Source organism: Penicillium cataractarum, assembly GCF_028827025.1.
Source record: "Penicillium cataractarum strain IBT 29864 chromosome Unknown utg000002l, whole genome shotgun sequence".
Lineage (NCBI taxonomy): Eukaryota > Fungi > Ascomycota > Eurotiomycetes > Eurotiales > Aspergillaceae > Penicillium > Penicillium cataractarum.
In genome coordinates, this window is record NW_026622738.1 from 2,697,959 (window position 1) to 2,710,179 (window position 12,221).

The window sequence follows — 12,221 nt, forward strand, 5'->3', positions numbered from 1 at the left end:
GTCTCTAGCCTGATGCCTAATTGAATACGCGTCATCGGTTCTTCCCGCCATTAGTCATTCAGCATCAAATCCATCACCCCATCTTCATGGAATCCCTCATATTTCATTGTGCATGATCGATCCTGTAGGATCGACTATGCTTATCAATAAATGGCGAGTTGGCGGTAACTCATCAGCAGGGCGTCGAAGGCGACCACTCCGCGCCTGCGATGTGTGCTTCACTCGAAAGGTTGGTGATGGAGTGTACCTCTGACGACAACCCTTTGTCCAACATTACATGCCGTGTTAACATCAGGGTCAGATCCAATGTGATACAGCGAAACCAAGATGTAACTGGTGCACCCATCAGGACCTTCCATGTACATTTTCTCGAAAACCTACCCGATCGCGGAAAGTGGCTGCGAGCCCCTCAAAGTATGTCGTGCCGGAGTCGGCCCCCATTCTCTGCCTAGGGCTGAATCTAATGCTAACCTTGCAGCTCTGAAACCCCTTCTCCTATGACCTCCACTGTCAGTCCTGGGTTTTCTTCACTGGCAGCAACTTCCTCGCACTCAGGTGACTTTTGACACTTCCCTTGCATAGGAATGGTTGATATTGACGACCTTTGTAGAAAGGAAAAGCATCCCATCTATTGACCGCATTCAAGCCCGGTCTCAAGAATCAGAGAAATGGGCTCCCGAATTTGCCCAAAGTCTTCAATCAGCAGCCCGCCATCTGGGTAACACCTGCACGTTTGATGGCACCCACGTCCTGTCTGCAAGTAGCCGGGAGTGGATCAAGGCATGCACAGGAGAAGTCTTTGACCTAGATCGATTCCCCATTGAGTTTCCTCGATGGCATTACTCGGCCTCTGCAATGATGACAAAAAAGGAGACTCCCAGTCTGCCTGAGCTCTCGGTCTTGGAGGACGAGATCAAGCGTTATCAATCCTCAACATTTGCACTGTTCTTCCCTATCATCGACTCATCCCTCATTCAACATACAATTAACGCTGCATATTACCAGAAAGTCTCTACAGAATCTCCCACAATTGCGGGTGCCAGAGCTTGCATCTTTGCTTTTCACTCACTTGCTATCGTCGTGCTTGGTGGGCCTGACCACCTTCCTTTTCATGCCAGTCTTGAATATGCTCGCGAAGCACATCGTCATTTCCCAGATATTTTCAGCGAAGCAGCCACATTAGATGGCCTCCAGGCCATTCTCCTGCTCGTACGTCAAGCCCTATCACCGATCGCGTTTTTGACATGCGTGGCGCTAATATTACGTTTACAGAGTCTCCCAAGGACTGGCGGGTGACTTTCACTCTATCAACCATCTTCTAGCAGCGGGTGCACGATTGATATATGATCTGAAGGGCAACTTTTCCCCTCGTATGGCGACTGAGAATCCATCCGCAATCCATTATCATACGAGACATCTATTCTGGATAGCATTTGTCTGTGACAAAGGCTACAGCTTGGTCACGGGTCTCCCTCCAATGCTTGAAGATTCCCAGTGTGACCTGAGCTTCGCAATGATTCCACCCGAGCTTCTTGACCAATCAAACGAGAAGCCTCATATATTTGGCGACCCATATCCAAGGTCGTATCTTCACACATACGTCCGCTTGGCTTTCATTCAGTCGAAAATCCATCGTGAACTATACTCGCCTTGTGCTTTAAAACAGTCTAATGCGGACTTGCTGAGAGTCAGTCGAGACTTGGATCATTCCCTCGAAGCATGGAGGAATACGATTCCCATCGTCAGTCGGCCCTCGCTGGTAGCCTATGCAGGCAACACGATTCCAAATGTTGATTTGAGGGCCTCGATTTTCACGTTCAATATCATCATTGCATGCTCATGATTCACCAAGCCAGTAGCCGTTGTGATTCTTGGGCTAGGAATTTGGACACTCAAGGCACCGGGTCCAGCCTTGCCATCTCGGTTACTGCATGCCGATCTCTACTCGGGGGGTTCATTCATACTCCATTTGAGCTAGGGTCTCAAAATCTCCTGTTCGTGGCCCCTTTTTATTGATTGTATATTCCCCGATGTTCTCCGTTTCGCTGACCTTCATACCGTCAGAGTTTCTCTATCGTATTTCATCCAAGCAAGCATCAACCTATTCTGCAAGATTCTATCCAGTCCATTCGATACAGAAAATAATGAGGACGTTCAAATCATTGCCAAGATATCTCAACTCATTGAAAGCAATTTGAGGCCAATGGACCCGGAATGTTACACGGCCAAAGTTCGATTTGCGGCAGGTGTCACCTACGAGCTGAAACGTCTCGCCCAATGTGCTATTGACAACGCCGGGCGTTCAAGGAACGTTACACCAAGAGTAACCCTTGATCGACAGCGAGGAACTCCGATACCTCCAACCTAGGGCTGCGGGGGACGTATGTATAGGCTTGAGATCTAGATGTCCATTCCCCATTTCGCTGGCTGTGGCCTTTGTATGTTAGATTGTTGATTTCCTTTCTTCTGATAGAGTTCGATGACATCATTATGGCTGCAAGTTAACACCACGATTTCTTTTTTGATTTTTTTTTCTATTTCTAATTTTTTCCAGCTACACTTGTAGTCTAAGCCTCTTCGCCAATTTGGAGACAATGAATCTAGGGGGAAAGCAAACCTGGGCCGGGCTCTTGCGTTGAGGCTGACATAGTCCGGGGATATCGATGTGTATTTTAGAGTTTGATTAAACGTCTTGTGTGTGCCTAGCATGGAAGGGAGTAGCTACCATGTTGCATCCCTGTTGAAGTATGCTAGGATGATGTGAATGGCCAGCCATACACCCCCGAGGTCAATAGCAGTCCAGACCGAATCTCATCCTCCTTGGCCTTGAGTTCTTGCACGTCCCAATTTGCCCAAACAGAACGCCCGTTCAAGAATGCGGCTTCGACACTCGTTAGCCAGACTGAGAAATCTGCTGGAAGCTCCACTATTAATCGTAATGAGTTAGCTTCAGAACACACTTTCGTGTTGATCAGGCCCGCTTCACCTGTATCCATCGGGAGTTTACTGGGATCGGCACCAGACCCACGGAAGATTTTAGTTTCGATCATCCCCGGATGCAGGGCCGCAGCAAAGACGTTGGGATTCTCCGCTGCCAGAAACTCCATGAGTTTGATCACTGCCAACTTGGATGTGATATATCCAGACAGGTTTACCAACTGAGCTGCCGGGAACACAACCACTGCAGTAAAAGCGACGACAGCCGCACGATTCGGATTGGCTGTTGGCAGGAAGACCTTGGAAGCTATCATAGTCCCCTTGACATTAGTCTGCCGTGATATGCAGTTAGTACCAATCGGAGTGACCAGCCGAGTCCCACTAGGGACACGGGTATCAACATTGGGTAAACGGGTTTGTGCATACCTCGAAACTCTGCCACCAGTCATCCACGGACGAGTCCCGGATCGACGCCAGCGGTGAGATGTATCCCGCAGCAAGGATCATCACGTCCCAAGTCCCCGTGGCAGCTGCAACGGCAGCAAGTGCCTTCTCATCCGTGACATCGGCTACGTGGATGGAAGAGCTGCATTCCAGACTGGCCTGGGTCTCTCGAAGCGTGGCCACGTTACGCCCGATCAGAACGATTTTGCTAGCTCCTGCTTTGGCAAAGGACTGGGCTGTTGCGCGACCAATTCCACTTCCCTAGAGTGTTGGGGATTAGAGTTAGCAAACGGAGAGTTGAGTAGATTGTATTCAGAAATGTATCAGAGGAGGCAGGTAGCAAGCTTTGATGAAGGTTCTGCTGGGATCTTACAGCGCCCGTGATAATAATTGTCTTTCCCGCGGCGCTGAGCTCGGCTCGCGACGGCGAGATGGCCGGGTAGGTGGCATTGTGCCAGGTCGAGGTCAGAGAGGGCAACGGAGGATTCATGGTGTAACACGCTCTTCGGGGGTAATCAGGCGAAGGAAATGATCTGATGAGGGAAGTTGACAGGGTTTTAATGAAGATGATGAATGTAGAGTTTAAGGATTCCGACCAAAGGAGGGGGCTGACAGTCTGATGACAGCAGGTGAGGCTGACAGACCTACAAGGCTCGCCAAGGAAGTTCCAGGGTTGGCCGCGGGTGTGAACTTTGCGAGTCAGTTGATCGCCAGCTCACAAAGAAATCTCCAAGATCATCCCCCGAAATTGAGGCCAGTCCTCAAGTTTGTTGTCGGATCCTCAACTCAAAAACGCCACCACCAAATGACAAACTGTTTGGTGCCGGGTATATCCCTGTCGTGCGCTCAATTGCCTTCTTTGACTGGTTCTGAGTCGAGAGCTACAGTAAGGTTGCATTTTCATCTGCATTGTCCTACACCAGTCAGCGCTGATGGTTGCAAGCTGCTTGACATCATGCCGAAGCCGAGTCGTTGCGGATTCTTCATGCCAGGGAGAAGACGATGGCAAGAACTGCATCCTCGATATTTCTTTCCCTCGAGCAATCGCTGTCAATTCCTACTCCCTGCCCTTGTTTAGCCACCCTGCATTATGGCTGTCAGTCCGAATGGCGTTCAGCTGTCCATCTGGATGGCTGTGTTTACCTTCATCACGAGTGTGGTGATTGCCTTGCGTATCTGGGCGATTCGTTTGACCCGCAAGAGTCTCCAGCTGCATGATTACTTTGTAATCGTCGCTCATGTACGAGAGTCGCCTACTCCACTTTGACGCTTCTGCAATGATTTGTGCTAATCTCATTCTAGACAAGCGCTTGTGCCATGGTAGGGTTGAACTACTGGGCGGTTGCCAATGGGTTAGGCGGGCATACCGCTACACTCTCGAAGAAGGAACTCGACGTCCAGTTTAAGTTGATCGTCGGAGTGAGTATGACATGGTTGGTTGGAACTGTTTGTTGCAAGCTATCGATCCTATCGTTATATACCAGTCTCTTCCGCACCTTTCGACCGATTCGCATTCTTGTCTGGGTGGTGAGTAGCCTGGTTGTTGGCTACTTCGTTACCTTCCTACCGCTCTTTCTCACTCAATGCCATCCTGTGTCATATCAATGGCATCCCGTCTCGGGTGGCGCTTGTCGATCGTTGAGTATTCAAGAGATTGCGTCTATCACACTCAATATCTTCCTCGACTCAACAATCGCCCTCCTCCCAATTCCAGCGATATGGAAATTGCGAATGTCCCTCCGCAATAAACTTACCATTGCTGTAATGTTTGGAATGGGCTTGATGTAAGGATCTTTAGAGAAGATGACTAGGTATTGATTGAAAATCAGATACTAACTCTCCGCAGTGTCGTTGCAGTCATGATATGGCGCCTCGTTATCACTCTCAATCCTGAAACCGCCGCAGATTTCGTCTACGGACTCTACAAGATCGGCCTGGTTAGTTTCCTCGAGTTATGGCTCAGCATCATCATCGTCAGTCTGCCAGTCCTGGCACCTTTATTCCGTCACTACGTTGAGCCCCTTCTGTCTCGTAAGCGACCTAGTAATGGTCAACTCCGGGAAGCCCAGCATACGATCGGCAGTGATCCGCCGAAGAAGCGGTTCGGGCCGAACTACCCATACGCTGATATTGAGATGGGACGGGGCAACTACTCGGCACAAGTGAAGACTGGGATGAGCTCGTCGCAGAGTGATGGAGACGATACGGTTGGGCTGGTGAACGATATGCAGCCCAATGCTATCGCGATGAGGAGGGAGGTTGTGGTTCAGGAGGGACGAGAACGCGAGGTTTCTTCCGAGACTCCGAGGGCTGATGTATAATTGATTTTTTGGTGTGTGGTTTAGTTGGGTATAATGAGGAGATTGTATTGATACGAAGTTCGCACATAGGTAATCCTTCAAGTGAAATGTGATTTTATTTCCCAGAAATCTCGGATCTCATAGACCCTTAGCAACCTAAGTCCGTTCCTTCCATTTCCGTTCAAAGTCATCATGGGCTGGGAGGCATGTGACTTCACTTTCCAAACGACAGGATCTGCTTCTTTCCCCTTTCTCTTACCTTCCATCCTCTCCCCGTTGGTACGTTATTATCAGTCCTTCGCCATGAAGTCATATCATATTCATCTCGCCTTCGCGCTCGCATGTCTCGTTCGACTCTAACACGCAACCGTGTTCAAACAACCATGGAAATCATGGTGCTGATGATCGTGATACTGATACTTGCGGTCATTATTGGCATATTGTGGGTCGTGAAATTGAAAGGGCTGTTGAAGGCTCATCTGGGCCGCTCCGATGATCCTGCCGACCCAGGCCATGAGAGCAAGGCTCTTCGCGCCCGCAAACATGCGCTTCGCAACCGTCACATTGCCTTGACGAAGCGATCCAGGGCCATTAATGATCGACTCAGTGCTCATAGTCGCAAAGAAGATGCCCTCACCAAATTTATTCATTCGACAATGCCGTGTGCACGAGAGCTTGATGCTGCAATCTTTGTCCAGCTGCGAGCTATCACATTTGAGAAGGGTTCGATCATCTTGGAAATAAGAGAATTGCAGGCCGAATGGATTATTTACAAAAGTGAGCTGGAGGCCCTCCAGACAAGATGGTCAAATTCCTAAAGGCTGGAGCTTTTGAAAGTGTCGATCAAGGTTGGTGCTTGGAACCCACTCTGCTCAATTGCTAATCCATACACTAATCAGACACCAAGGGCTGTCGAAGCTTTGCGGCATTTCCATACCTTCAAGTACTCGACGTGACTCTGCACCGAGACTAAACGCAACCCTAAATGCCGATATCAAGAGCCTTGAACTCGGCGGATGAAGCACCCCCGCATTTGTGGAGTCCCCGGATTTCTCATCGTGTGGACGCATTGGACGGGCTTTTCCGTTGGTAATTTCGGATTTCCCTGATCGTCACCCAGTCTCCACTCTGTTTCCTCAAAATCCCTCATTAGAGGCTTAGACGGCAGCTAATACCGTATCTAGATCCACTTTCTCCCCTAAATCCAATCGCTTTACACCAAATCGGCATTCCTTCCCCACTGCCGGCCGGGTCAACCTCGGGATTTTCTCCTTCACGTACCATCGCCGTGTATTATATCCGGGTACTGCTTGACCTACACTTGCCGATACTTGGTACAGACGACCATCCTCCGATCAAAAGTCTCGCAATGAGGTCAAGAAGAGGACCCTGGCGTGAAGCTTCCTGGGGTATATAACGCAGCCTCTCCCATCGGCTTTCTCCGAGATGCCAATCGATCCTGAACGTCTGCTCGATTCTAGCCAAAGTGATCGCCATGACTCGGCTCTTTGCGTTTTCTCTGTTGAGTGCGGCAGCCTCAACGGCCGTGGCTAGCCAGGATGCTTTTCAAACCAAGTGTTCGCAGTTTGCACACAAGATCAATCTCCCCAACGTCAAAGTCAATTTTGCCGAGTATGTCTCTGGGGGTACAAATCTGTCTCTGCCAGACAATGCTGCTAGCTGTGCTGCACCATACCAGGCGGTTTCGGTAGATCTGTGCCGAGTCGCAATGGCAGTTGCTACCTCCAACAGCAGTGAGATTACTTTGGAGGCTTGGTTCCCGCGTGATTACCAGGGTCGTTTCTTGAGTACTGGCAATGGCGGGCTCTCTGGATGTATGTACTGCGTTCTGTCTGGCCATCACATTGAGATAATGTTGCTGACCCCTTCACAGGCATTCAATATTATGATCTTGCCTACACTGCTCAATTGGGGTTCGCCACGGTCGGTGCAAACAATGGCCATAACGGAACCTCTGGACTGCCTTTCTACCAGCATCCTGAGGTGGTTGAGGACTTTGCGTATCGCTCAATCCACACTGGCGTTGTCATCGGTAAAGAGCTCACGAAACAGTTCTACAAGGAAGGTTTCAATAAGAGTTACTATCTTGGATGCTCCACGGGTGGTCGACAGGGATGGAAATCGATTCAGAAATATCCCAATGACTTTGACGGTGTCGTGGCCGGTGCTCCCGCCATTAACTTCATTGGCCTGCTGTCCTGGAGTGCTCATTTCTATCCCATCCTTGGCTCTAATACTTCGGAGACCTACCTGACCACTGCTGAATGGAAGGTTGTTCACGATGAGATCCTCCGACAATGCGATGCCATTGATGGCGCGAAGGACGGTATCATCGAAGATACTGATCTCTGCCACCCCATCCTAGATACTTTGATCTGTGCGCCCAATGCAAAGAACACAAGCAGCTGCCTTTCCGGTGCTCAGGTTCATGCGGCCCAACAGGTTCTGTCCCCGCTGTACAGCTTGGACGGCACTCAGCTGTATCCTCGTATGCAACCCGGTTCCGAGATTCTCGCTGCGCCTATCATGTACAACGGTCAGCCTTTCAAGTACAGCAACGACTGGTGGAAGTATGTTGTCTACAGTGACCCGTCTTGGAGCGGTGAGAACTGGACGATCAAGGATGCCGCCGTCGCACTCGCGCAGAATCCGTATAACATCCAGACCTGGGACGCCGATCTGTCTCCCTTCCAGAAGGCTGGCGGCAAGGTCCTCCACTACCACGGCATGCAGGACCAGCTGATCAGTTCCGAGGACTCAAAGTGGTACTACTCTCGCGTTGCAGAGACGATGAACCTGCCTCCGGCTAGTCTGGACGAGTTCTACCGTTTCTTCAGCATCAGTGGTATGGGTCACTGCAGTGGTGGTGACGGTGCGTACGGTATCGGACAGGGTCTCAAGACCTATGCTGGTAATGATCCGCAGGATAATGTCCTGATGGCTATGGTCCAGTGGGTGGAGCAAGGCAAGGCCCCGGAGACTGTGCGTGGTAGCAAGTTCGTTAATGGGCCTGGCACACAAGTCGAGTACCGTCGCAAGCACTGCCGCTATCCCCGTCGCAATGTTTACGTGGGTCCTGGTAAATACACCGATGAGAATGCCTGGGAGTGTGTCTAGGTGATGAGCTGAATTATTGTATGCGCAAAGCATTGTACATAAGAGTGAACATGGCTATTCATCCATGGCAAAATTAGTCGTTATCGATTGATTTTAAAGTGAACTGCCAAGATATGGCAGTCTCGTTATGATACCTCTATTAGATGCATGTCATGAAGAAAGAGTAAGCTCATCTTCGAGTCGAATGATGTTTTTGCTGTGAGTTTGCATATCCTTGTCATTTTCGTCGACAACAATATACACGCAGATCTCTTCCTAGAGGGACAGGTTGCACCAAAAATGCATCCTGCAAGGTCAATGGAATTCTCACCGCTGGTCACTTTCCACACACACCCATCAAAGCCAGGCCACTATTTTACAAAGCTTCAAGCTTATTCCACGAGGGGGTGACAGACTATCCTTCTATTTCTGAATACCTACCCAGGCTCTACAATGTCTACTCCCAACAGCGTGATCATCTTTGGTCCAACTGGCTCCGTGGGCTCGGCCACAGCTCTCCAAGCCTATCAGGACGGGGTCAAAGTCACTCTTGCAATGCGCGATCCCACAAAGCCAATTCCAGCCTTGAGTGGTATCAACGCAGAAAGGGTCCAAGCCGATCTCACAAAGCCCGAGACAATCAAGCCAGCCGTCCATCAGAGCGGAGCAAAGTCTGCCTTCATATATGTGATATTTGGGACGCCTGACCACATGCGGGCCAGTATTGTGGCTCTCAAAGAGGCCGGTGTCGAGATGATCGTGCTACTGAGTAGCTACACAATCCAGACCGATATCCACTCCGTGTCTCCAGATGATCATGTCCCATGGGTACACGCCCAAGTGGAAATCTCGCTTGAAGAGATCTATGGCAAAGGCGGCTTCGTCGCGGTACGACCCAATTATTTTGCCAGCAATATACTCTGGTTCAAGGCGGGTATTCAAGCTGGACAAGTCCGACATGCCAATCCGGAAGCCGAGTACGACTGGATTTCTCCCGAGGACATCGGTCGAGTGTGTGGGTCGATCCTGGCGCGGGGTTTGAAGGATCGGGTCGTTTGGCTGATGGGTGCTGAGAAGATGGCACTTAAGGATGCAGTTGGGGTGGTTTCTCGTGCTCTTGGAAGGGAGATCACGGTCACCAAGATTAGTGCGGAGGAGGCGCTGGAAGAGTTGCAGAAGAATGGGACTCCGGAGGGAACTGCCAGGTGGATTGTGCGGTATATCACTGAGAATGCTGGATATGAGTTCAAAACTACTGTGGTTGAGGAGGCGAGAGGTAATATTCTCAAGTATTCGCATCGAGTTCCTGTAAGGTTTGATCAGTGGGTGGGTGAGAATATTCGGAAGTTCGAGGTGTAGATAGAGTGATGTGAGAGTGTAGTGCGAAATATATATTCACTTTTCCTGCAGAAGTGAGTTCATTTTTGCGTCCTCATACGCTGATCATAGAAAGAACCTAGCATGTCCACACAATCGAGAACTGCTGGATCAGTCAATATCTCCTATCAGTCCATCTTTGTCATTTTCAGGAGGTACTTCCACCCGCGGGATGTAGCCGCTCGTTTGGAGTCCAAGGTTCTTGCCTATTAAGTCATTCCTGTGAGGTGACATGAGCTGCTATCTCTCAATAAGATGATATATCAGTCCAAATCATAGAAGGGTAATTAACCTCAGAAGACCCCAGAATTGGAAATTTGTTTGGAGAATATTTGGACCGCCTTCCAAAACGTCAACACGCACACGTCATACGGGCAGAAATCAGGCGGAGCTCGGCGGCAAAAAGGGTCTCCGCCACTGGAAGGCCTAGACCGCCTGGGGTATTGCTCTTGGGTTTTGTTAACTGGCAACTTGGAATCATCTCCTTATGAGCAATCCCTCACTCTTAAAGCGACGACGGTATTCTTATAACATTCAACAATCAGATTATCAGTTCCATGGACCATCAACACTAGTCCCGACGCCCTCAGCCTACTCCCCTCTCTAGCCTCTGCCGCACGGATCACCTCTTCTCGCCCCCATCAAAGCTTCCCCTCGATCGCGCTCGCAAGAAAGCCCGTTTCCCACTATCGCACAGAGCTCCAATTCGTGCCATTGATTCATCGCAACTTATAACTACAGACAAGCATGGCAGACATGGACGAATTCGCACAAACGCGCGGCGCAGATGACCTGTTCGACGATGAAATCATCCCCGTCTCAGCGGAGGAACAGCAAGCCCAGGCGGAGGTAGTGGTGGTACCAGCACAGCCAGAGCCAGAACCTGCCCCGCGGCAGGAAGAGCCCGTTGTTGAGAAACAGCAGCCTCCTCGAGGTGAAACTTCCCACCGGAGTCGTGGAGGAGATCGAGACCGAGGCCGTGGGCGCGGGCGGGGCGGCCAGAGCCACGGCCAGGGTCGGGCTCAAACTCAAGCGAAAGGGCGCGGGTTGGAGGACTCACAGTGGGCAGACAAGAAGCCAGCTGAGAAGTCCCCACGCCGCAAAGGACCCAAGGCCGCAAAGGAGCCAGCTCCAGTTAAACAAACCGAGCCTGCGACTCCTGCTCAGCCTGAGGCGGGGCCAACCGAGCAGCCCGTCCAGACGGAAGAACCGCAAGGGGAGGAAACAACCGGCAATGGCACTGAAGCTCAACGAGTACCGGCTGTCCGTGGAGACCGAAGCGCTACTGGAGGAGTACGGAAGGTAAGAAAGCACCATCTCGAGCTGTAAACGGAATCTGAGCTAATTGTGGATTTCAGCCCAAACTCACCGAAGAAGAGCTGTCAAAGCGCATTGCTGCTGCCAAAGAGCACGCTGCAAAGAAAGCCGCCGCCCACGCTCGTGCAGAAGCCGACCAAGCATCATTCCTCGAACGCGAACAAATTGCGGCTGAGAAACGACGCAAGGAGGCAGCCAACCGTCGGGTCATGGACAACGAGCGTGAACAGAATCGACAGCGGAAGCTGAAAGCCCAGACTGGTCGCGAATGGGACTCTCAGAAAACCGAGGACGATTACAACCCACGCGGAGGTGGTAGCCAGTTCCGCCGAGGCATGCACGGTGGTGTATCTGGGTATGCTCGCCGAGACTTTGACGAACGGCCATCTGAAGATGGAGCTGGCGATTACCCCAGCCCCGGGCGTGGGCGTGGACGTGGTGGTCGCGGTGGTCGGGGCCGTGGGCCTTCCCGTGGGCCACGAGGAGACCGAGCGTCTTCGAAAGAACCATCGGAGAAGACTGCTACGCCGGCTGTCAACAACGAAGCCGATTTCCCCTCCCTTCCGGCAGGCAAGAAGCCGGAGCTTCCCCCCACGACAACCGTGGACACGAAAGCCGTCGCACAACCTCCATCTATGGAGAAGCTTGAGGCTACAATGTCTCCTTTGACTGGCACTTGGGCTGACCAGGTCGAGGAATAGACGACGGTGTTTTGGGAACATTAAAACG

General features: G+C 51.0%; 7 protein-coding genes across 7 annotated transcripts; 6 read left to right on the top strand and 1 right to left on the bottom strand.

The window, feature by feature from the left end:
• Window positions 1–357: 357 nt before the first annotated feature.
• N7496_003049 (fungal specific transcription factor domain-containing protein) lies at window positions 358–1,340 on the top strand (the record flags this gene model as incomplete). The annotated part of the gene is made up of 3 exons (XM_056695980.1): window positions 358–414; window positions 583–1,209; window positions 1,323–1,340. 3 exons carry the CDS (start codon window positions 358–360, stop codon window positions 1,338–1,340), a joined length of 702 nt encoding a protein of 233 aa, XP_056558192.1.
• Window positions 1,341–2,750: 1,410 nt separating this feature from the next.
• N7496_003050 (SDR family oxidoreductase) lies at window positions 2,751–3,871 on the bottom strand (the record flags this gene model as incomplete). Its single annotated transcript, XM_056695981.1, has 3 exons — window positions 2,751–3,269; window positions 3,364–3,642; window positions 3,755–3,871. 3 exons carry the CDS (start codon window positions 3,869–3,871, stop codon window positions 2,751–2,753), a joined length of 915 nt encoding a protein of 304 aa, XP_056558193.1.
• A 600-nt stretch (window positions 3,872–4,471) lies between these two features.
• On the top strand, window positions 4,472–5,702 carry N7496_003051 (uncharacterized protein; the record flags this gene model as incomplete). The annotated part of the gene is made up of 3 exons (XM_056695982.1): window positions 4,472–4,621; window positions 4,684–5,165; window positions 5,228–5,702. The coding sequence occupies 3 exons, from the start codon at window positions 4,472–4,474 to the stop codon at window positions 5,700–5,702; spliced, it is 1,107 nt and encodes a 368-aa protein (XP_056558194.1).
• A 362-nt stretch (window positions 5,703–6,064) lies between these two features.
• N7496_003052 (uncharacterized protein) lies at window positions 6,065–6,499 on the top strand (the record flags this gene model as incomplete). The annotated part of the gene is made up of 1 exon (XM_056695983.1): window positions 6,065–6,499. One exon carries the CDS (start codon window positions 6,065–6,067, stop codon window positions 6,497–6,499), a length of 435 nt encoding a protein of 144 aa, XP_056558195.1.
• Window positions 6,500–7,176: 677 nt separating this feature from the next.
• faeB-2 (putative feruloyl esterase) lies at window positions 7,177–8,819 on the top strand (the record flags this gene model as incomplete). Its single annotated transcript, XM_056695984.1, has 2 exons — window positions 7,177–7,516; window positions 7,576–8,819. The coding sequence occupies 2 exons, from the start codon at window positions 7,177–7,179 to the stop codon at window positions 8,817–8,819; spliced, it is 1,584 nt and encodes a 527-aa protein (XP_056558196.1).
• Window positions 8,820–9,251: 432 nt separating this feature from the next.
• On the top strand, window positions 9,252–10,157 carry N7496_003054 (uncharacterized protein; the record flags this gene model as incomplete). The annotated part of the gene is made up of 1 exon (XM_056695985.1): window positions 9,252–10,157. One exon carries the CDS (start codon window positions 9,252–9,254, stop codon window positions 10,155–10,157), a length of 906 nt encoding a protein of 301 aa, XP_056558197.1.
• Window positions 10,158–10,922: 765 nt separating this feature from the next.
• Window positions 10,923–12,193, top strand: N7496_003055 (uncharacterized protein; the record flags this gene model as incomplete). The annotated part of the gene is made up of 2 exons (XM_056695986.1): window positions 10,923–11,477; window positions 11,534–12,193. The coding sequence occupies 2 exons, from the start codon at window positions 10,923–10,925 to the stop codon at window positions 12,191–12,193; spliced, it is 1,215 nt and encodes a 404-aa protein (XP_056558198.1).
• Window positions 12,194–12,221: the final 28 nt, after the last annotated feature.